Here is a 25,481-nt window from a genome sequence, read left to right on the forward strand (position 1 = left end):
TAATCGATGTTTTTTGTACTTATGAGTCGATACTACGTCAAGCTTGAATTCAAATTTTTCCCGTACTAAATCGATTCTATTGCGCGGATCGAGCGTAAGGGACACTGGCTTTATTACAGAATTTATTTTTTTTACAAACGAAATTTTGAAAAATTTATGTCGTATACTGTACGTGTCCTATTTAGTTCAATTAATATAAAAATCATTGTTATATGTACAGTATTAAATACAGTGGTTTTCTTGTAAAATTTTCAACCGCATTTTGACCCAAAGCTCCGAGTTTAAACCCACTTCTGCCCAAAATCGTGGGCAGGAACGATGAGTACGGAATTTGGTATAATTCCATGCTTAATGATATTACATTCTATTGAAGAAATATATTTTTTTTGACGAAAAAAAGGCATCTCCCACAATACCTTGCAATCCAGTGGAATCTCACTTACTACTCTGCACATTATAATTCGATTTTTATGAAAATCGATTCTAGTGAATACGACAACTAGTTCTTGTATCGATTCATTTCGATGCGATTTTCAAGCGAATCGATTCAATAGAAAGGCAAAAAATGGAAGCAAATAGTAAACATTTAGTAATGATATCATCGTCTTTGAACAAAACTCGGCTTACAAATATTTAGATATAAATAGTTTTTGCCCACGATTTGGGCGTAAAATGGGCTTTAACCAGAGTTAAACACAGCCTTTTTTTTTTTTTTTTTTTACACTCAACATAGCCCCGCACTAGGGAAACCCTGTGTCGCGGGTGCCATGGACACACGCATAGACAACCACAAATTACACCCAAACTCACGAGAGAAATAATTGTAGGCCATACAACTATTTCTCTCGGCCCGGGAATCGAACCTGGGACCTCTGCGTGGCAGTCCGGCATTGTAACCGTTCGGCCACGGAGGCAGTTAAGGCACTTTGTTAAGGCACTTTGTTAAGAGCCTTAACAAAGTGCCGGATTAGAACCTCCTTTTTTTATGAAACGTAAGTGCGCATTTGACCTCCATCTCACCTGATGGAAAGTGACGATGAGGTCGACGATGGAGCACACCTAAATAATGCCTATTCTCTCTCGCCTTGAAAAGGTCCAAGTTATAACGTTCAGGGAACAAGTCTGCAGGCAGGGAATTCCACTCCATAGCCGTTCGCCATATAAATGTGGAAGCGTAACGCTTCGCACGAAAGGATGGTACCCAATCCTACGTCTGGTACCCCCGCATTCACCTTTTCATCATCGGAAAAGGGGAATGCGGAATCAAATTATGCAATTCCACCGCACACTCTCCGTGATATATCCTGTAGAATACCGATAAGCAGGCAACTTTATAACGGTGTCCTTCACCAATTCTGAGTCACCTATAAGCCTCTTGGCACAATTGTTGATTGAATCCAAGGTGGCCAGTTGGTATGTAGCAGAGCCATCCCAAACTGCCAACACCCTCCGGCATCGGGACGCAGTAACGCTCACATCACTGCTTGACGTCAGGAATAGGTCAACCGACTTAGGAATAGGTACATAAAGTGGCAGTACTTGCTTCGACAAACTCTCACAAGGAGCAACTTCAATAAAAGTGTGAACAATTTACCATTGCATGTTAAGGATTGGAAACAAAATCAATAAGCTGTGTCAACAAATCGGCAATGTAATTCGATGCAAGTATGACAATTCGTGTCACTATTTCAAGGTTGTGAGGTACGCGAATAGCTTTATGAAACAATGCCGTGACTATCCGAAACATTTTGTTAAGGGCAAGAATTACATGGCAAAAATAAGTACAGTAATTTTTTTTAAACTTTTGTTTTTATGATTATCAAGTTACAAGACGAATGAAGCGTATGGTGGTAAGCAACACGCCTGCCTGTAACGGTTGCAGACTCATTCAGATATATATATATATATATATATATATATATATATATATATATGTATATATATATAGAATATTTTTGAAATATATGGAGACGTACACGCAGGTCTGTTGTTGGCGCTGTCCTACTTCAGCTTTCTAATTTATGATTTCAGCGCAAACAAGAGTTGATATTTAAAAGTGATATAATGCCCGTTTGTCTGATGAGTAGCTAGGAATGGTGGCCCTTATTTCGTCTCTATTTCTGGTTATATACTCGATGCATACAAACCAACAAGAGTAAAGTCCTATTTGCCAAATATATATATATTCATTGATTTTACTGTTCTTCTAACTATTCAATAGCGTGCAAAGGTATCATGATTTCGATCATGTTACATTCATGAAGAGACTTTGGTTTGGAGTACATTAAGCTTTCAAAGGTTTCTGGCATACTATAATAAAGAAACGACATTTCTTGAAAATCAGTAAATGTTAGATCTATAGAATCAAGTCTTAATGTAATGTAAAAGATTAAACTAGTTATATCTATAGGAATTATTCATGGTAAACTAATAATTTTTAAATTAGTAGGCAAAAAGTGGGGCATCAAACTCAGTTTTACCCTAGTATAAAATGACATGTAATTGGATTTGTATGAAATTTGTAATGTTGAGAGAAATAAACTAAACCAAACTATTTCTGCCGCCAAGCAGTAATATGCGTCACCCAATATTGTAAAAAACTTGTTTTATAAAAAAACCGACTTCATAAGTTTTGCAGACCCGCGTTCGCTCTATTCCTTACATTAGTCTCTTCAACGATAACTGAAACGCATGCGGAAGGCCTCGTCAAAGTCAAAACAAATAATATGAGCCCAATCTCTGCCATTTCCATCAGCTCTAGGTCACTATTTTATTTTTCATTGAAATCACCTAACGGAAAGTGGGTGAAATTAATTCAATTCATCCCCTAAATTGCCACCCTTTGAGGTGGAATATATTCTTCAAATTTGAATCGGGCCACTGCTGAGGTACTCCCTGTATAACAAAAATAGTATTTTGTATATAGTTGCATAATGAGATTTCTTAAACTCGAGAGCCTCATGGCTTAAGCAATAGGTATTAGATTTTAAGACCTAATTATGTAATGATGGCATACAATAATACTTTTTCTACGAGTAAATAAAATAATGAAACACAATCAATATTTAATGTATATTTAGTTAAACAATCCATGACAACAATCTCAATTTTTTTTTGATAAATTTTCACCCATTTTTTTGAGCTGGCAAAGGTGCCACCATGCAGCCTCTTCATCTTATTTTTTCCATCCTCGAACAAACAAACCAAACAAACTCTACAAAACGAAAAACCATAGAGATTGAATAGAAGTGGTCAATTGCCACTTATATTTAAACCAATATTTTTTTTATAAAGGTTTATGGCCCGGTTGCAAGATGTTTAGGCCAATTTAACCAATCAGGAGCCAGTAGAGCGTTCAAGTAGCGTCATATTTGATATTTAAATTAGCAAAAATACGACTTCTTTTGTAAAATCAGTTCTGTGTACAGAACTGGTTACCTATCAGCAGTCCGAAATGACATTTTCCAGCAATAACGTTTCCTCGAATTTTCATTAGGTACCTCGAAAGTAATTTTGAGAAGAAAATGTTTTCTCTTTTAAACCTAACTTAACCTAACCTAAACGAACCTAATCGTGTCTTTGCGATAAACATCCAACATATCCTGAAAGAATAACGGTTTCGTTATGATTCGGATTAAAGACAGACAGAGAACTATAAAGACATTTTTCAGTTCAGTTGTCAAATTCAATTCAAATTCAAAATAATCTTTATTTCATAGGTAAGCATTATTACACTTGAAATCGTCACAATGGTTAAACTCTACCGCTCATTCGTAAGGCAGATTCCCCTGAGAAGAATGAGCAAGAAACTCTAGAGATTGCTCTTTGTAAATAACATTTACAATATTTTTTTTATTTGAAACATCAGAGATCGAAACTACCTCCATGATCTAAACGGGTTACTACCACGGATTTTTGTCATCCAAGTACGCAGAAGTTGTATAAAGTTTTTGTTTCCCTATAGTTTTAAACCTCGTGAAAGGCAAATTTTGTATATCAACCGGAGTCTTGTTATAGAAGCGTATACATTGGCCCCTTAAATGATTTTTTGACTTTGTGAAGACGACCATCAAGAAAAGCTAGTTTATTTCTATTCCTCGTATTAATGGTATGTCTGTCACTATTTTTCATAAAGAAATTACTATTCCTTTTAACATAAATTACATTTTCATAAATGTACTGTGAGGCTAATGTAAGACTGTTAATTTCCTTAAACTTAGTTGTGGTTCAGTAACGAGTACCATAGACAATAGAATTTTGATTCAGAACGAAAAAGAGCGCCTTCATGATATGGTTTACGAAATTAAAATTGACAGATTAAATAAAGTACAGTAGACAAATGTCGGAGTAAACACGTAACACACACACAAAATAGATAGTCGAATTTAGAACCTTCAACTTTTTTCGAAGCCGGTTAAATGTAAATTACACTTTTTATTGTCCTACGTAGCCTTAACAAAGAATAACAACGGTATTGATTTTGGTGTACTGTTTGTATCTGAACCGGAACGGTGATTTATGACGAAGCCAATTTCGTCTGTTTGCCCCCTGATGGAAACTCGTATTAGGCAAATAGCATATCGGCTGCTAAGAGGCTTCTCGGAACGCGCATCACGTCCAAGAGCACATTTTTCTATTTGTATTTATGAAAATGTAAATGGGGAATATGTTTTCTTTCCCCACGTCTTATTTATGTGTTCAGAACCTTTGTTGATAAGGAAAAAACAACCGTTGAATCGTAAAGCTCTAAGTTTAAAATTAAATTTTGGGTTATTTTCATCGCTATAGTTAACCTATTATATGTCCTATAGATCCAATATGTATTATAGGTCCAATCACAGAACAATAAATACAGTAAAAGGCTAATGCCCAAATTCACCAACAACTCTCAAATTTTAGGTAACACCTAAACTTTGGTAGGTAACGCTGCGATTTGGTTTTCACCGACATTTAATGGACAACTAAAAGATAGACTATTTTGGCAATTGAATAAAACTATTTTCCGAAATGGACGGTGTTATTGACGAAATTTTGAAAAATATTGAAGTTCTAGAAACTGTTCAAGTAATAACAAATGATAGATTAATGGTGCGACCTCGGCTTTACCTTGAAAGACCAGACCTCTTTTCTACCGTGTTATTTTTGCTACTCGTATATAAGTGCTTACAGTTACACTGCACGTGTGTCAACATTGCGGAGTTACACACGCTTGAGCTCCGCCGGCCATTTTCGCATATCTCGAAAATGGTGGAAAAATTCCTTAGTTTTTTACTTTGGAGTGCAAAAACTGATGATGATGATGGTGGTCCATCGTTAAGTCGTATTTTATTTAATTTCAATAAATTTTCCACGACGAACGAAAGTAAACTGCTATTATATGATCATTTCTTTTTTGGAGGACTATGCAAAAATGTAGAAATCGTCGTCGTTCAGCTATTAACCGCTAGATGGCAGCACATTGATTGAAATATAAATATAAAATCAAAACGTCGTAACTTGGAATAATAAGTATAGATAACCGAACGAAAAATGTTTTTGGAAGTCATTTTACATATAACATTATTTTGTTGGTTTTTTTAGTAGGTCACTTTTATTCCAAAATTATCCTACCAATTATATACGTTAGAGGCACAATTTTGTTTAGACAAAGTTTTGTAGCGTTAGAGCTTCCTTGTGAAAGAGTTCGTCTAGGGACGTACTGCCACCTTACCTGTTCCAGCCGCCAAGCAGTAATATGAGCATTACTGCGTTCCGGTTTTGAAGGGTAACGGTGCTGGTGAAATTACAGGCACATACGACTTTTCAACTTATGTCTCAGGGGAATGGGCACAGTGGCAGTGCCCCTCAGATCTTTGCGATTTATAGCTCTGAGTAGCACTGCAACTATTATAGACAGGCGTGTCGCTTTCCATCAGGTGCATGACTAGTTCGTCCCATCACTTAAAATCATAAAAAGAAAAGATTAAACCGCACCGCCCAACAATTTAATTGTATCCAGGATATGGTGGTACTTACCCTGTATGGCTCCTGCCCAGCAGAGCCAGAAGAGAGCCCATTTGGCAGTTCTGAAACGCTGCAGCCATGAGGACCGGAACATGCCCCAGCCGCAACGCAGAATGTGCTGCTCTGTCGGCTGCGCCCCATCTGGGCTGTCGGTTTCAAGCTGAGTATCCGGCTGTAACAATGCAAATAAAAATGTAATAACATACATTTTCTTATAATTATTAATACAAAGATAGAACACTTAGGAAAAACTCCTTCGATCCAACTGGATCAAACCGTGCCAGATGCTATGCCAACTAAGCCACGGAACCATCGAGTATGTAACCAGAAATAGAGACGAAATGTCATTAAGTTTTTTTGAAAACTATTCTGCCAAATCATTACAATGACAACTACGCTCCTATTCGCCAGCCCGAATTCGAAACAATTGACGGGTGTCGTCGTTTAACTTGAGCTTTGCTATAATGGACGAAAACCGAAAAATTATATATTTCATATTTAATTACCGATGAAATGTGATTCTGTTTGTTTTGTAATTACAGGTTTGGCCTCACACAACCGAATGAAACAGCCCCCATTGTTAGAGATTTTACAATAAATACAGAATATTTTTAGAATATACGCAGACACTTAGAATAATAACGCATAGAATGATAGTTTCATATCAAACGAACTGTCACAAGTGAGGCAAAAATCAAATTCATGTAGGCTAGTTTTAGTAGTAGGTTAATTTTCGGTTTTAGTGAATATTTAGATAAAAATACAAGTTGAAACGCGTTACTTCCTTGTGGAATGTGATGTTAGTATCTATTTTATGTTTGTCTGCCGTATTTTTACACTCATTTACCGCACATTTCGTCATTTTTAGTTAAAATTCTTGATCTGTTCGCGGTGCAAGTTGACCTTGAGCACTGAAGGCCCGCCCGCTCGTGTAGGCCCTGTGGGAGCGCTTCAATTTGCCTCACTTAGCGTGTGCGGACTAGGTTTCTATGCGTTATTATTCTGGACATACATACAGGTCAGTTGTTGGCGCTGTACTATTTCAACTTTCTAATTTGTGATTTCAGCGCAAACGAGAATTGATATTTAAAAGTGATATAAGACCCATTTGCCTGATGCGTTGCCAGGGATAGACGGCCCTTATTTCGTCTCTATTTCTGGTTATATACTGGACGCACGGAACGAACGTTAGGCATAAATGTTGGAACAGTAGTTTATGAGACTTTTTACATAAAGGCATTGAAATATGGGCGAGATTCATAAAAACATCACACGAGTGTTTTAATGCCCAATTATGTCCAGTTACATACACTGCTTTATCTATACACATATTTTAAGCTCTCTATGATGTGTTACCGCAAGTTATGACTGGCGAAATGGCGGCAAATAATAACTTTCTCAGGCATGTAACACAACCGCAGTTTTTTTTCCTTCGTTCCGTTTGGAAGAAGCGAAGGTCAGAGATCATACTACCTAGTCATTAGTTTCTGTTTTTTTTTGTATGTATGTTACGCGATAACTCCGGTATTTGTGAACCGATTTTCATGATGCTTTTTTGTTGGAAAGGGGGTACTTCCATAGTGGTCCCGTTTCATTTTGAAGGAAATCATCCACCCCTAAGGGTGGCTTCACGCATGAAGATTCTTTTTTATAAATAGCGCCTAATTTTAAATTAGGAGCAATTACTTTAATGGTTGATTTTGCTATTTCTCCAATTCAAGGCGTTTTTCTCTCAATATACTTTGAGTAGTGTCGTAATGAGAACCTATTTTTATTATCTCCAGTGTCAAGTCCTGAATAGTAGCGAACTAGGGGATATTGCAATAAAATTTAGCAAATAGACGTAATTCCACGTACTTTTGAGGTCGGTTTTTTTAGTAATCTGTACTGAGATTATCTTCAGTAAATATGTTTCGATCTAAGTCTTCAGTGTAAGTCTTCAGTACCTATTTCAGTAAGAGCCGTGTAGTATTTAATTCATAGACAAACTAGAGTCGGCCCCAACTATCATTTTCAAATTTGTCAAAATTTCAAATTGCTTCAATTCGAATTTGAATATAACAATAAAATCGAATTTGTTAATATTATGAAGCAAAAATAACATTTTCACAGATAAGAAATTTGTTCGAACAAAACAGTTTATCTCTATGCTTGTCGTAATATGCGGTTTTTGAACACATCATAGAGGGTTTATGATATGTGTGTAGATAAAGTATTACTATACATTCACTCATATGCACTTTGACAGATTATACCAGGTGTAACATGTTTATTTTTCAACAATATTACATAGGCATGTTGTGTGCATACATGGATTATTAAGTTAGTAATTTAAGCCGAGTCACCGGAGGAGAAGCGGAACATACTGTTTGCTAGATCAAATTGTTTAGGAATTGACTATTAAATAACGGTATTACGAATAATTTCCGTTACACCTAAGGATATTGTCTAAAGAATGTGCTAATTCGTTATACGATAGGATGTACTTTACTCGAGTAAAACGAATTATTTAAGAATAAAACATCTAATTTAGCGCAATTTTTATATGGAGATATTTCTCTGTGTTACAAAGAACCTGCTAAATTGTGGTTTTCAACTTAAGACTTTTAGTTAAAACTTGAAAATTGCCCGGCGGTTTAACGACACGCCGCGCCGACAGCTGCCCCGTCAGTCGCCGTCGGGCGCTTGTGAACGCCGGATCTGTGTCAAATTTTCTCCGCCAGTTCTTATTTTGTTCGTAGTAGTTTTAAGCGCGCTGATTGCAGGACGCGAGTAGCGGCCCCCACACCTCACCTCCTAAAATCTAGACTCCCATTCAAATACCTCGCCTTAAACGCGGTGACAGTTATATGAGTAAATTTTATTGATAACAATATATCATAATAATAATTTGAATAACGTGAAAAGAAATTCAGGCACTGTACAGTACTTTTTAGTAGCAGTAGAGCCCATCGTGAATGAGTTCGTCCAGGGAAGTAATGCCACCTGACCTATTTCTGCCGCCAAGCAGTAATGTCAGAATCACTGCGGTGAAATTACAGGCACGTGAGACTTGTCAACTTATGTCTCAGAATGAACGGGCGCAGTGGTAGTGCTCCTCAAATCTTTGCAATTTAAAGCTCTGAGCGGCACGTGCAGTGGCAGTGAGTGTAGCTTATTATCAGGTCAGTTGTTATAAAAAAATCTACATTTTATTAGTCGAAATTGTAATTATTAATATAAATAGATAGATAAAGATCGTACACAGAAAAATTTCATCGACCCGGTGGGACTTGCACCCACGACCATGTGGCATCGTAGCATTGCTCTGACTAACTGAGCCACAGGTCGAGTTACCGAGTTGTCGAAATTTTCCTATGTGTTTTTTTGTTTTAGTACTTTTAGTGTTTATCTGTACTGGCTATCGGCATTCGTCGCCCATATTGGCATTTAGAGAGAGATTTTTGAAGAACCTCACCGCATTGCAGTGTTCGATCTTTGTAACAAAACTAGTAGAGTTATTTCACAAACAATCTCAATAATTTGTCTCGTAGGACTCGCGTAGTTAAACAGAAGACTCGGTCCACATGAATTTCATTGTAGAAATAAAGAGGAAGTATAAAACACTTACTTAAATTATATACAGAGCCTGTTATTTCTAGAAATACTATGCCTTATAAGCAGTTAGGGGACATGATTTAACTGATCAGAATTTCGTGTCACGTCGAGCACGTGTGCTCGCTTCGGAAATATCAGTAGGGAGTCGCGACGGAACGAAGAAAAGTAACCGATGAAGAAGAAAAAGGAATTTAAGAACGATTCAAAATTTCAAGGTGCTTAGGTGGCCAGGAAACAGAGAAAAGGGTGATAAACAGGTGGGATGACGATGACATACGGCAACAATAAACATACAAAAACATAACGGACGTTGTAAATTAAAACCCTTGTGCGATTGTAGTTCAAAGGCGGCTGTCTATTACTGTCACTTATTTGGGGCAATTTGTTAATATCTAATAATGTTAACGTAACGATGCATGAAAACACATAACATAAAAATTAATAGGATGGGTTATCAACGTCGCTACTCCATCAAAAGTTTAAGCGACTACAAACACCGCTCGTATTTATTTCGTCGTACTGCACGCAATCGCAATGTATAGAAAAATGTTTTTTTTTTATCGAGTTCTTAGATTTTCGCGATTGTTACACATAGGAAATGAAACTATTTTTCCGGATTTAAATCGCGTATATTTGTTTTTTCAAACAAACCGACGTTTCGGGCAGTTTACAGGTCCCATGGTCACGGTTGACTGAGGTGGTAGTCTTCAACCAGTTATGTCTAATTTTGATGCAAACCACCCTATTTTTTTCACTATAAGTTACAATAGTTATTAATTAAATACCTTATTTTTAATTTTACAAAGAAAACGTTACAATTTACGCTACATTAAGTTTTACAAATTATTTTATTGAATGAATTTTTATTAAGTTCAATTTATTATTAATTAATAATAGAAATTAGAATAAACTAAAAGATATTAATTAGTACTGCAGTCTTATGTCTGTTTGGGATTTTTCATTAGAGGAAATACTGGATCCCAAACTGGTGGTACTGAGAAACCATTTTCTCTGTTGAAATTAGGATGTTTTTTAATTTCCAATAGGTACTTCACATACCAATGATTTTTTTTTATATCACCTGTACTAAATAGAACACGTATAGTATTGTTATTTATGTATATAGATATGTAGTATTTTTACTAGTAGCAGTAGAACTCATTGTAAAAGGGTTCGCCCAGGGAAGTACTGCCACCTTACCTGTTTCTGCCGCCAAGCAGTAATGTCAGCATTACCTTTTCCGGTTGACGGGTGCAGTGACAGTGAGTCATATCTTTGCGATTTAAAGCTCTGAGTGGCACTGCAGCTGTTATGGACAGACGTGCAGGCGTTATTATCAGGCGTACGACTTGTCCGTCCCGTCACTTGATATTATAAAACAAAAGTATACGATACACATTTTTCAAATAGTTTTAATTTCGTTTGTATGAAAATAAATTTGGAAATGGAAATTGAAAAAAAAAAATTGGAAAAAAATAAAATCAGTGTCCCTGCTGCTCGAGGCGCGCTATAGAACCGATTCAGTACGGGAAAAAATATGAATTCGAGCTGAGGTAGTATCTTTTAGACTTTTAAGTGACCGAACGAACAAGTATACACGCCTGTCCAGTTGTTGGCACTCAAATCTTTAATTTGCAAAGAACCGACACTGCCACGGCACCTGTTACTCTGAGACATCGAGTATATAACCAGAAATAGAGACGAAATGTCATTTAATTAAAATTAAAACAATTGAAAACGATTCTGCCAAATCATTATTGTGACAATTGCGCTCCGATTGGCCAGCCCGAATTCGAAACAATTGACGGGTGTCGTCAATTTGTTTCACTTCAAATCGACCAGTTTAACATGAGCTTTGCTATAATGGACGAAAATTGCAAAATTACTAATTTAATATTTAATTACCGATGAAATGTGATTTGTGAGTTTGTTTTGTAATAAGATGTTTTGCTGTTTTTCTCACACCACCGAATGGAACAGCCCCCATTGATAGATAGATATTATAGATAGATATTTTATCTTTATTACAATAATAAGAATATTTTTGGAATATTTCAGTTTTTTAATTTGTGATTTCAGTGCAAACGATAGTTGACATTGAAAAGTGATATAAGCCCCGTTTACCTGATGCGCTGCCAGGGATGGCTGGCCCTTATTTCGTCTCTATTTCTGGTTATATACTCCATACCCCAAGACATAAGCTGACATGACCCATGTGTCTGTTATTTGCCGCTGTCACGTTTTCACCATCGCACCTCCCGCCAAAGGAGTAGAGTCTATCCCCACATCATTGACGCCTGGCATCACGTTCATTCCTTCCTCGAACCAGCAAGATATGCAATGGTCTCCCTCCTGAAGTAGTTCCTTTGCGCTGTGGTAAGGGGTTCTTCCAAAGGCGCGTCAACAGGGCTCTCAAAGGCTGGCAACGCATAGGCATCATTGGATATTGCAGACGTCCATCAAAACCGGAACGCAGTAATGCTCACATTACAACTTGGCGGCTGTAATAGCTATGGTGACAGTACTTCTCTGGATAAACTCTTTCACAAGGAGCTCTATTGCAAGTGAAGTCTACCAACCACTATAGTCTATTTCTTTTTGTCTTGAGAGTAGACGGCTTAGAGGTGGCAACCGCTAGTTGTGCAATGCGCAACGGGAAGTGTGCCACAAGTGCACCCGGGTCGTCTCCGCTGACGCACTAGCCTCTCGAGAGCCGGATGAAGTCAAGAGACAGAGGTCTGTGACAACCCTGTACACTGGCTGATCTGGGGTCAGAACCTGGACCCGTAAACAGTTTCCTTTGCGCGCATAGGTTATAGTGCCCTTCTCGTATACCCTAAGGGTCCGTAAGGAGGGTCACTATAATCAAAACTAATGTAGAAAGATATGGGGTTGTCTTTTTTGAAGTCGGAGTATTTGCTGGGTTGCCAATTTTCATAAAATTTTAAATAGTTATGTAGTTGTTGTCGACAGTTTTATCGATAGATTGTGAACGAAGATAAAATTTTGCCAAAAATTGTGAATTGTGGATGTTACGACATTCTAATGATTACTAATTGTGTTACTGCCTTCTTCGTATTTTGACAGTTGGCGTCCTAGTATCGAAATCAATTTTTATTGATATACATTTTAACAAGAACAAGCGGATTTGATTATTTGTACTGAAATAAAATGAAAAACTTTATTTTAATTTTATATCATATTTATGTATGTAATAACAAAGATTGACAATTCACATGAACCTGTGTCCAGAAATTGTTCAATGATGACTCGATTGAACAAATTCGGCAATTTATTGTATAAGCGTTATCAACATTTAGTCGATAGTCGATAGAATATTTATCGACTGCATTCACTAGCTGGTTGTAAGCGGGCAACACTTTTGCGCAATGTATTGTCATTTTGCTCTCTCTTCAAAAAAGACGAGACTATAAACTCGTCAATAAAAATATCTTTAGTAGGTTATCAGAAAGTGCAGTGATCGGTATCGATAACTGGACAGTTATATTGCGTAGCATTACGGAAATGTAAGGGTTAATCGTGAGGCAATCGGCTATTCATAACACGCTTGAATGAGTTCAAATGCAGTGACCTATAGAACTTCACAAATTAATGACTATAAGAAACAATAGAGCGGTTTCTATTTTTACCCGACTGCGGCAGTAAGAGGGTTATATTTTTTGAGTGTACTTTACAAATTTATGACCAATTACCAGAACAACCATGTAATTATATAATTCACATTGACACATCTTAATATCCATAGAAAAGCAGAGTAATAATATTATGTTACATGTTAAATTCAATATGTAACTCTTACCACGAATAATATTGTAAACACTACAAACGAACAATCTCCAAAGTAATTTTTAGCAGAACAAAAATTTTAAATGGTTTTTTTATATATTTCTGATAAAGTATCAATATTTTCGTGTTTCAAATATTTATATAAGACATAATTTTTTAAGTATTTAATCAATCCTGTAAAGTTTCAGTTTTTCCTTTACACGTTTATTCGGTGGGGCCTTCGAATGTAGGCCATATTATCTTAAATGCAATGACCTATAGAACTTTACAGATTAATGACTATAAGAAACAATAAAGCGGTTTCTATTTTTACCTGACTGAGTCTGAAGGAGGGTTATGTTTTTTGAGTGTATGTATGTCCAGTAGTGCGCCTGGTGGTAAGCGACACGCCTGTTCATAATGCTTACATTGCAAAAATAGGTAAACTGGCACTACTTCCCTGGACAAACTACTTTACAAGGCGCTCATCTAAAACTAGACAAAAATATGGATGAAAAAACTTGGACTTCTTTGTCAATGAATAATGCCACCTAATCATTGTTATAAGGACACAACTACCCATCATGTCCGGTCCAATGATACAATTGTATAACAAGTGCTCTTAGATTTAGACATAATACGGACAAGAATAAAGTCGAAATGACCATGAATGTGTTAATCAAAGCTATGACCGGAAGACGTGGGTTTCACTCCACTAACTAAAATACGCACGTCTGACTGTCCACTTAAATTTACTTATAAACCAAGATTTAGTGCCTTTTGTTGATTCTGGTATAAATCATTCATTTAACTGCCTCTGTGGCCGAACGGTTACCATGCCGGACTGCCACGCAGAGGTCCCAGGTTCGATTCCCGGGCCGGGAGAAATATTTGTATGGCCTACATTTATTTCTCTCGTGAGTTTGGGTGTAATTTGTGGTTGTCTATGTGTGTCCATGGCACCCGCGACACAGGGTTTCCCTAGTGCGGGGCTATGTTGAGTGTGTGCGTTATTATTATTATTATTATTATTATTATTATTATTCACGATAATTTGAACTTTCTTAACGAGACAGTCGTAGTAATAAATCTAGTTTGTTTATAATATTCAGTGGACACGATATAGAATCTAAAGTGCCTAAAGATTTGCTCGATTTGTTAAGATCGACTCGTGTGATCAAACAAAACGAGTAATTCAGTTTTGTATAATTGCAAAAGACGGGATGAACAAGTCGTGCACCTGTTGGTAACCGACACGTCTATCCATAACAGTTGAAGTGCCACTTAGAACTTTATATCGCAAATATTTTAGCTTGCATATAAGTTGACAAGTCCCATGTGCCAGTAATTTCACCAACACCCCTACCCTTAAAAACCGGAATATAGTAATGTTCACATTACTGCTTGGCGGCAGAAATAGGTAGTGGCATATAGTACTCCCCTGGACGAACTCTTTCACAAGGAACCCTAATGAAATTATGTGTATTTTTACGGGCATACAATTTGAGTAAATGTACTGTGATGCCACAGTCATAATACCAGTCTCCTTCAACTTTTCTCGGGTAATAATAGTTATTATGATTAGGTAAAGTTGTTAAAGTAAATAACGCACCAGAAAGAAGAAAATAATTAAGCAATTATACATAATTGAAGCTTTTTAAGACGCCATATTTTTTCATAAATAATTGGCACCCTTGGTGAAATAAAGTCACATCTGCAAATTTATATCTTTTCAGGAGAGATGTTTAAGGGTTCCACTTACGAAATTAGTAGATATCTTTTTTATGCTTACGAGGGCAATTTGGTACGTCCGTGACTTTGAGAAGAAAAAAGACATCTTGAATTAAACTATAGTTTATTATTGTAGGTAATCTTCATTTTAATTCACATTACCAGCGAAGTCAATAACTTTTCTATGCTTACTAATGCTACTAATATTATTTTAATATTGCTACTAATGGATAAGTGTAAATGTGTAAGAAGCAGATGATCGATATCGTATTTCTTGTAGATCGACACGTATGATCAAACAAAAAGAGTAAATTTGTGATAACTGACGATCGACGTGGTATTTTTGTCGATCAGCATGTGCGATCAAACAAATCGAGTAAATGCTTGGAGCAGACGATCGACATCGTATTTTTGTAGATCGACCCGTCACCTTTTTGTCTATTGTTGTGTTACTCGATAAATAGAATATTTACTACAGACTTGGAAAAATAATTGCACTAGGATAAACTGTCAATTGTCTACCTATAGTCATAAGTAAATCTACACATTAATACGTATAATTTATTAAAAAACCGTAAAGAGATTGAAACTGTACTTTTAATAAGCACTAAAGATACGCAGTGACAATTGCGATTGCTCAAAGTGGCACTGCAACTGTTATGGATAGGCGTGTCGCTTGCCACTAAGTCACTGTGGATGAATTGGAACGCAGTAGTGTTATAGATCCAAGAAAAAGAAATTAATGCGACTTATACGATAGAGATTTATTGACATAGTTCAATGAAAAGAATGACTCAACGTGTGTGGGTGGTTCAGATTGCCACTACCGCCTTGACTCACTATCGTAAGATCAACATTACAGTGGCACAGAACGGCTAAAGGTGTTTTTAAACGCGTGAACTGTATGATAGGTAATGTTATTGACACCAAAAAGGCGTTTGTTTAAAAAGCTAACTGTATTTGTATTAGAACATGTTGCTAAAAAGTTCAAAATACCTCAGAGTCATGAGAATTAATTATCAAGTAGTCCGCTAGAATACACAATACAATACAATACACTTAACGCGTTTACGGACTGCGGTTACCTATCAGTAGTCCGAAATGATCCGTTTGCTCGAATTTTCATAACCTCGAAAGTAATTTTGAAAGGAAAATGTTTTTACTTAACCTAATCGTGTCTTTGCGATAAACATCCGACATATCCTGAAAGAACAACGGTTCCGTTATAATTCGGTTTTCGGTGTAATGAAAATTCGAAAAAACGTTATTTCGGAAAAAAAATTCGACTTTGTGATAGGTTACCGCGCACTGCACCCGATTCGTATTCCGAGATTATACAAACCTAGAAAAGTCGGACCCCGTTCGGATGTCGCTTTGCAGTCAATACGAGAAAATAGAAACATCGCATGTACACTTAAAGATAAAATGACCTCTGTGACATTTCGGACCGTCATTTCTCGGATTCGGAACTGGGGGTCTACTCTCGATCTCCGTCCGAAACAATTACTGCCAAATAAGCAATACTTGACCAAATGAAAAGACGCGTGATGCGAATGAAGCTTCGTACTGGATACTTGTCTTTTAATTTTGTCGAATATTACTTAATTGACAGTAATTGTTTCGGACGGACGTCGGACGGAGATCGAGTGTAGACCCCTAATACGAATCGGATGTAGAGCGAAACGCTCTAAGTCAAAGTTCTAGCTTTATGCATAGATATAATAATAATAATAGACATATTATATTTCGCTTGTTTTTTCTTTATTTTCTTTATTTTTTATGAAATTTATTGACTGATTTTATTACTAATATCAAAGAAAGTACATATATATGTTCGTATTTAGATAAATAGTATGTTAGATTTAAATTGATACATAATAGCCCTGTCCTCGATACTATTATCCCGCATTCCATCTAAGGGAGAAGGGGGTGACTGAAAACCAGCGCTGCAACTGTCATCAACAGACACCTCCTTTTGCCTCCTGTTTATTACGTCATTTAATATAAGTGTATTTGTCATTTAAGTTTTATTTATTATCGTTTTTTTTGTACAAGTTCTGTTTACATTGGAGGCAATAAAGAGATTTTATTATTATTATTATAGATCAAGAGTACATCAAGTTTGACAATTATAATTTTAATATGTTTGACCACCATGACATTCAATTATGTTTTGTGAAATTACTCCACTGGTTTGTTATAATTATAATACAAAGATCAATCACTTAGAAAAAAACCACTTTGACCCGGCTGGATTCGAACCAACGTCTTCCAGCAAAAGACCTCACGAATTTTTCCCATGTGTTTGTTACAGATCTTCGTTTTTGTTTTATAATAATTTTCAGATGCCGTAGCGCCATCTGTGAGAAATCTATGAAAGTTTTTTCTTTACTTAGTAGGATTAGGAATGGGAGTCTTTAAAAATGTTTAAAATTGTAATGCATTTTTCAAATTTATGACCAATTACCAGAATAACCATGTTTTTTTTTAATACCAAGTGATGGGATGAACAAGTCGTACGCCTGATGGTAAGCTACACACCTGTCCATAACAGTTGCAGTGCGACTCAGAGCTTTAAATCGCAAAGGTCTGAGGGGCACTGCCAGTGCGCCCGTCACCCTGAGACGTAAGTTGACAAGTCTCATGTGCCTGTAATTTCACCAACACCCTTACCATTCAAAACCGGAACACAGTAAAGCTGACATTACTGCTTGGCGGCAGAAATAGGTAAGGTGGCAGTACTTCCCAGGACGAACTCTTTTACAAGGAGCTCTACTGCTAATTAAAATAATTCACATTGACAAATCTTGATATCCACAGTAAAAGAGGGTAATAATATTATGTTACATGTTAAAGTAATTTTTTTTTTTTTTTTTAAGGTAAATATGAATCACCTTAGTGAGAGCTGAAGTCTGTACTAGGTTGGGGACCTGTGTTACAGATCACCAGGCTCACACCCTTTTTACAAGTTTACCAGAAAAGTAGACACTAATAAAATTTAACAAAAATAATGAAAATTAAATTATAGAGTAAAATAAAATTGATAGCTAAATAGAAAATAAAACAAATAGAAAAAATAGAAAAATCTCAGTGCGTGTGTGTTTGTGTGCGTGTGTAATATAACTTATTTTAGTATAGTTAATAGTTTTTCAGTCGAGTCATAATCATTGTGTGTGATCAGCCAGTCAGTAATATTTTTTTTACATTTCGCTCTGCATAAGGGGTAGACATTAAGAATACTGTTTATCTTATTATATAAATTGCCTCCCAAAAAACAGAAATGACGCTGTGCACAACTGGTGGAAACTGAAGTCGAAGGGCAGACAGTGCATTTACGCCGAACAGTGTTTATTTTGTCAGAGTCGAAGGAGACTTGTGTGTGTTTGGTTAAAGCCGTGTGTAGTATAAACAGCTGACGTACTGAAAGGACCTCACAGGTTTTGTAAAGGTCAGAGGTTGGATATCTGAAAGGAAGGTTCCATCCCACCTTTAGTATCGCACGTTGCGCTCGTTCCAGCCGAAGAAGTTGCTGCTTGGAAGATCCACCCCAAACTGTTATGCAGTATGTCGTGAGAGATTGACAGAGAGCCAAGTACACAAGTCTCAAAACTTTCACGTCAGCAACGAGACTGAGGTTTTTAAAAACATAAATTAATTTACGTAACCGTAGGGAAAGACTCTCAATATGATAGCTAAAACAAAGTGTGTTATCTAGCTGGACACCCAAGTATTTGATGTAGTGAGTGCGAAGTAAGGATGGACAAGAGCAGGAGTATTTAGAAAAGGAAGAACACGAATGAGCCGTGACAGTGAGAGAGGTGGCAGATGGAAGACCACGACTTGAAAGAGAGAAAGGGAGACACATTGTTTTTTCCACGTTAAGGGTGAGAAGGTTCTGAGAAAGCCATGCAGAAACTGAATTAAAGCCCAATTGCGTATAGTAAAACACGGACTCCCAGGATTCGCCAAAGAATATCAAGGCAGTGTCGTCGGCATATGTAAAAATAGAACCGTTTTTTAATTGCATGTTACAGAGGTCGTTAATATACGTTAAAATTAAGGTAGGGCCGAGAATACTGCCCTGGGGCACACCATACGTGATCGGAAGTTCCTTACTGTTTAAATCTCCAATCCTAACATACTGTCGTCTATCAACAAGATAACTTACAAAAAGGTCAAGCTGAAGTCCTCGAATACCCAACCTTTCCAGTTTAGTAATGAGTAGTGGAACTGATATTGTATCGAATGCTTTGGCGAGGTCGAGGAAAACAGCCATCACCTTCTGCTTGTTATCAAGTTTAGCAACGACTTCGTTAGTTAGGTCTGATACAGCATTATTTGTAGAAATACCAGGCCGGAAACCATACTGAGAGGTAGACAACAATTTATTTTTTTCAAGGTAATTCATCAGTCTACTATTTATAAGTCTCTCTAGAATTTTAGACAGGGTGGGCAGAATTGAAATAGGTCTGTAGTTGTATATTTGACCTCTGTCCCCACTCTTGAACACCGGATGAATTATAGCGAGCTTGAAGGCCTCGGGGAAGACACCGGTACTAAAGGAAAGATTACATAGGAACGTTATTGGGGAAACTAAAATATGTATGAATTTTTTTAAAAAGGAGCCAGAAATGCCGTCATTGTCCACAGCACAGTCACTACGAAGATTTGTCACAATTCCCTCCACCTCGACCTCATCAGTAGGTAATAGGACGAATGTGTTTGCACTAGAAATAGAACACGAATCAGAGGAATGCTTAGTGGGACCCGCGGGGATACCCTCAGCCAAACTACGTCCAATGTTATAATGAATGTGAAATATAAATTAATATTGTCTATTGAATTAACGGAATTAAATATAAATTAAAATTAAAATATATAACTCTTCCCACGAATAATAGGGTAAACACTACAAACGAACACCGGACAAAGTAATTTTTAATATAATAAAAATTTTCAATGGTTTCTATTCATTTCTGATAAACTATCGATATTTTCGTGTTTCAAATTTTAATATAAGATATAAATTTTTTTAACTTTAATTTGTTGTTAATATGTAATATTATTTTTTAAGTTTTTAATCACTCCTGTAACGTGCATTTTCCTGTTCCTTTACACGTTTATTCGGCGGGGCCGTCGAATGTAGGACACATTATCTTAAATCTACGCAATATACTACAAATTATATAAATATACTTTTATATTTGCCTAACCTAACACAATTGACGAGGAACATTCTCCTATTAAACTTTAATAAAACAATAGCTCTCAAAATCGAACCCGGAACCCTTACTTACCAACCATTGAGCCACTTGACCTGAACTATGGCAACGAGAGCAATATTAAACTCACCCTCTTATTGCGCCTCACTTGTTGACACCACATGTTCAATTTGACTGATTCTCCATCTACCTATCTAGGAAGGATGAAAAAACAGATTTTTCTTAAAATACCAAGTGACGGGACGACCAAGTCTTGTGCTTGGCAGTAAACTGCACGTCTGTCCATAACAGTAGCAGTGCTGCGCCCGTGAGCCTGAGACATAAGCGGACAGGTCCCGTGTGCCTGTAATTTCACCAGCACTCTTACCCTTCAAAATGGAAACGCAGTTATGCTCACATTAGGTACATCGTCATTATTAACCTAGGGTTGTAGCAGTAGAGCTCCTTGTGCAAGAGTTTGTCCAGGGAAGTACAAACACAATAATCTCAGTACAGAGTACTAAAAAAACCGACCTCAAAAGTACGTGGAATTACGTCTATTTGCTAAGTTTCATTGAAATATCCCCTAGTTCGCCACTATACAGGACTTGATACTGGATAATAAAAATAGGTTCTCACTACGACACTACTCAAAGTATTTCGAGAGAAAAACGCCTTGAGTAGGAGAAATAGCAAAATCAACTATATAATTGCTAAAAGTAATTGCTCCTAAATTAAAGTTAGGCGCTATTTATAAAAATGACTCTTCATGCGTGAACAGCCACCCTTTGAGGTGGATGATTTTCTTCAAAATGAAATGGGACCACTATGGAAATACCCACTTTCCAACAAAAAAAGAATCATAAAAATCGGTTCACAAATACCGGAGTTATCGCGTAACATACATACAAAAAAAAGAAAAAAAAAGAACATACAGTCGAATTGAGAACCTCCTCCTTTTTTGAAGTCGGTTAAAAATACAAAATTGATTATTGTTCTTTTCCACCTTAACAATACATTTTACATGGTAAATAAACTAGGGAACATCGTACATCGAACACAGTTAAATTACGAGATGAAAGACTGGTGTCCAAACTAGGTTGGAGCTGTCCTTTAGGTCACCAGGTATCCAAAGCCGGATCTCAATGATACAACATTGTGATGTTATTGAAAATGACACGACGTTAGGTGTAAATTGGCGTGGTGATGATTATAGAAAATACACTATTTGTTTATTGTTTAGACACTGTAGTATGAGAAATTACTTTCAATAGAAAAGTTAGTCATTACATATGAATGTTATGAGTGTCAAATATGAGTTAAGGGGTGTACGTTGCGTGAGTGTGTGAGTGCGTGCGTGCGTGCGTGCGTGCGTGTATGCGTGTGAGTGATTACTGCATCTTACCTGTATCTGCCGCCAAGCAGTAATGTCAGCATGACTGTGTTCCGGTTTTGAAGCGTAAGGGTGCTGTTGAAATTATAGGCAAATGCGACTTGTCAACTTATGTCTGGGGGGTGTCGGGCGCAGTGGCAGTGTCCCTGAGATCTTTGTGTTGTTTAAGTGTCGTTAATGGTTAATGATACAAATTATATTATACCATACGTCCCAGTAGTGGGCACGGAAATACCCAATGGATCAAGTTTAGGCCAGTCAAACGAGTACAAGCTACATAAAGGATCTTAGGGTCGTATTCCAAAACTCTACTCAATGCTCAAGTCAGGATTTGAGCAGACTTGAGTATGATTTCAGTGAGACGGCCCCCTACTAGATGAACGGATAACCAGGTAAGGGTGGCGGGCAACCGATGGATTCACGTCGTGCTCGACTGTCTAGTCTGGCAATCTTTGGGGGAGGCCTATGTTCAGTAGTGGGTGTCTTCCAGCTGATATGAGGATGATGAGTCAACTTACCCCAAAGGGCCTTTGTTCGTATAGTAAGTGGATACGGTCTTTCCTCTCCGAGAATTTTGATGGGGGTGGCGACGGAACGAAACAAAGTAAGAATGACAAATTTTCGAAATTTCAAAAGTAACTGGCCTGGAACCAGAGAAAAGGGAGATGGGTGAGAAGCTGGGGTGACTATGAAAGAAGTCGTATGGTCACAAAGTAGGTAAACATATCGACAGTTGTAAGGAGAATTATTAGTGGCTATTTTTTACAAAGCTCCAACCATCGAGTACACAAAAAATAAAATAAAAAATAAGGGCCACCCATCCTTGGCAACTCATCAAGTAAATGGGTCTTATATCACTTTTATATATCAACTTGCGCTTGCGCTGAAATCACAAATTAGAAAGCTGAAATAGTATAGCGCCAACAACCTGTGTGTACGTCTCCGTATATCCCAAAAATATTCTGTATTTGTTGTAATAAAGATAATATCTCTAACAATGACGTGCTGTTTTATTCGGTGGTGTGGGAAAAACAGCTAAATATCTAATTACAAAACAAACGGAATCACATTTCATCGGTAATTTAACATGTAACTTTGCCATTTACACCCATTATGGCAAACAAATTAAACTGGTCGATTTGAAGTGAAACAATTGATGACACCCGTCAATTGTTTCGAATTCGGGGTGGCCAATCGGAGCGCAGTTGTCACCGTAATAATTTGGCAGAATAGTTTTCAAACAAATTAAATTACATTTCGTCTCTATTTCTGGTTATATACTCGATGGCTGCAACAGACGATTAGACCTACTTTTTAAATAATCCCGATGGCAGAATACCTACCATTTTCAAAGCATAAACATTGCCATATACAATTATTGTGTTGCCAGTCATTTATATATTCGAACGATAATTTTGAGTGGAATGTGGTCAATAAAGTCTATTTTTATTTTTTATTAATTCACCGTAATTTTTTATTCAATAATATGCGATAGCACTTGTGGTACATGTTTTGGGCAAAATGGGCAAAGAAAAAACGGATCCTTTTCAGCATTTCCATTAAATTATCGTAAATTATTATATCTAACATTTAACCATGCATATTTTAAAAAACATCTTGTAATTAAGTAGGTTAGTAATCTTTAAGACTATTAAACAGAAGTACGCAAGACACTTTAGATAACGAAGATTGATTACAGAAAACTTGATACAGTAAATGATTTATACATATATAGCTCTGAAGAAAATGTTCCACGAATTATGTTGAGAAGTACAACCTTACCTATTTCTGCCGCCAAGCAGTAATACGAGCATTACATTTCGGTTTAAAAGGGTTAGCGCCCAGTTACAAGAGAAGGTTTTCGCATTCAGTTACCACGCCTTCATGTACATTAATGGCAAATCTGAATTACTAGGCAACAACATTTAAATTCCTCTAAATAATGCTCGCGTGCTTGGGACATTCATTTAAGCTAAAAGCTAAACAAATAGAGCGTATCTTGCCATGACAGTTAAGACGCACGCTGTCACCTGTTGTGAGCGCGATAAAATTCGTGTCAAATTATTGCGCCTTAATAATAAAAAAATAAATTACATGAGACTTGTCAAATTTACGTCTCACGGTCACGGGCGCAGCGGCAATGCTCCCCTGATCCTTGTCATTTAAACCTCTGAGTGGCACTGCAACTGTTATGGACAGGCGTGTCGCTAATTACCAGGCGCATGGCTTTGATTGTCCCGTCAATAGGTATAACAAAAAAGAAAATCCTATAATTGTTAATTCAAAGATAGAATACTTAGAAAAAAATCTTTCGATCTGCCAGGATTCGAATTAACGTATTCCAGCAAACCGTGCCAGACGCTATGCCAACTAATCCACGGAACAAACTAGCTGACAATACGAATTTTTCTAAGTGTTTGTTGCAGATCTTTGTTTTTGGTTTTTAAGTAGAACTTTTAGGCTCAACTGACACTGCCGCAGAGTCGAAGCGTCGCGACGCGTCATGTTTTTTGCCTACAGCATATTCATCTCTATTTTCCTATCATTAAGGTACAAATTTGTGTTTTGCAAATATGGAATCGAGTGTCGACGCACGTCGGCAGGCGGTGTAGTTGAAAAACACGACTCTGCGTCGGTACGAGTTGAGCTTTAGGAAAATAGATGTCTCACAGATGGCGCTACGGTAATAAAGGCGGGTCGGCAGGAAAAACTGTTTTGGTATATCAAATAGTTTATTTATTTACTATTAAATAACGGTCTTATAAAAAATATACGAAATACCTTAGGATATTGTCTAAAGAATGTGCTAATTTGTTACATGATAAAATGTCCTTTGCAAGATTATATAAAATCCCGAAAACAGGCTAAAATAAAAAAAAAATAAAAAATAACGCACACACTCAACATAGCCCCGCACTAGGGAAACCCTGTGTCGCGGGTGCCATGGACACACACATAGACAACCACAAATTACACCCAAACTCACGACAGAAATAAATGTAAGCCATACAAACATTCCTCCCGGCCCGGGAATCGAACCTGGGACCTCCGTTCGGCCACTGAGGCAGTTAAATAAAAGTAAAATAAAAGTCTAAAACGTATTATTTAGAATAAAATATCTAACTTTGCACATAATTTTTACACGGAGATATTTCCTGCTAAATTTTGGTTTTCAACTGAAGCCCAATAGTGTAGTAAATTCACATCTATTCCAAAATTTGAAAATTGCTCAGCAGTTCAAGGACAGGCGTGTCGCCGCTCCCTCATCAGTCGCCATAGGTGGATGCTTTTCTTCAAAATGAAATGGGACCACTATGGAGGTACCCTCTTCCCAACAAAAAAAGAATAATGAAAATCGGTTCACAAATACGGGAGTTATTACGTAACATATATATAAAAAAAAAACATACAGTCGAATTGAGAACCTCCTCCTTTTTTGAAGTCGGTTAAAAAATTAGTTGTGCATTACATTACTAGTATTATATATGTAAACCGTCGAGCATAGTGTACACAGGAAGAGAAATAGAAAATTATACGCAATTCTATTGTAAAGGAGTAGGTAAATAACTTTCGACCGTTGCATGGAGTGTGTGTACTTTTTTAATATGAAAACAAAGGATCTGGATTGCAGAATACAAGTAGTTATTCCCAAAAACCAACCAGTGCAGTGTGAGCTCCTGCAATTTAAAGCCATACAAATCATATAACTCATACATTGAGTCTGAATATAGCTCAACCGTTGACATCCTGGTTTTTGTGCTACAATAAAG

General features: G+C 36.9%; 1 protein-coding gene across 1 annotated transcript in view; it reads right to left on the reverse strand.

The window, feature by feature from the left end:
• The window catches only part of LOC113230054 (solute carrier organic anion transporter family member 4A1), a 114,646-nt gene that overhangs the window by 65,021 nt on the left and 24,144 nt on the right, over window positions 1-25,481 (reverse strand). Inside the window, exon 2 of the mRNA XM_026463781.1 lies at window positions 6,016-6,175. Within this exon, the coding sequence (XP_026319566.1) occupies window positions 6,016-6,097 (82 nt within the window). The 5' untranslated portion in view covers window positions 6,098-6,175. The remainder of the gene's footprint in view (window positions 1-6,015; window positions 6,176-25,481) is intronic.

Source organism: Hyposmocoma kahamanoa, unplaced genomic scaffold (genome assembly GCF_003589595.1).
Source record: "Hyposmocoma kahamanoa isolate Upper Pololo Valley unplaced genomic scaffold, ASM358959v1 63, whole genome shotgun sequence".
NCBI classification, from domain to species: domain Eukaryota; kingdom Metazoa; phylum Arthropoda; class Insecta; order Lepidoptera; family Cosmopterigidae; genus Hyposmocoma; species Hyposmocoma kahamanoa.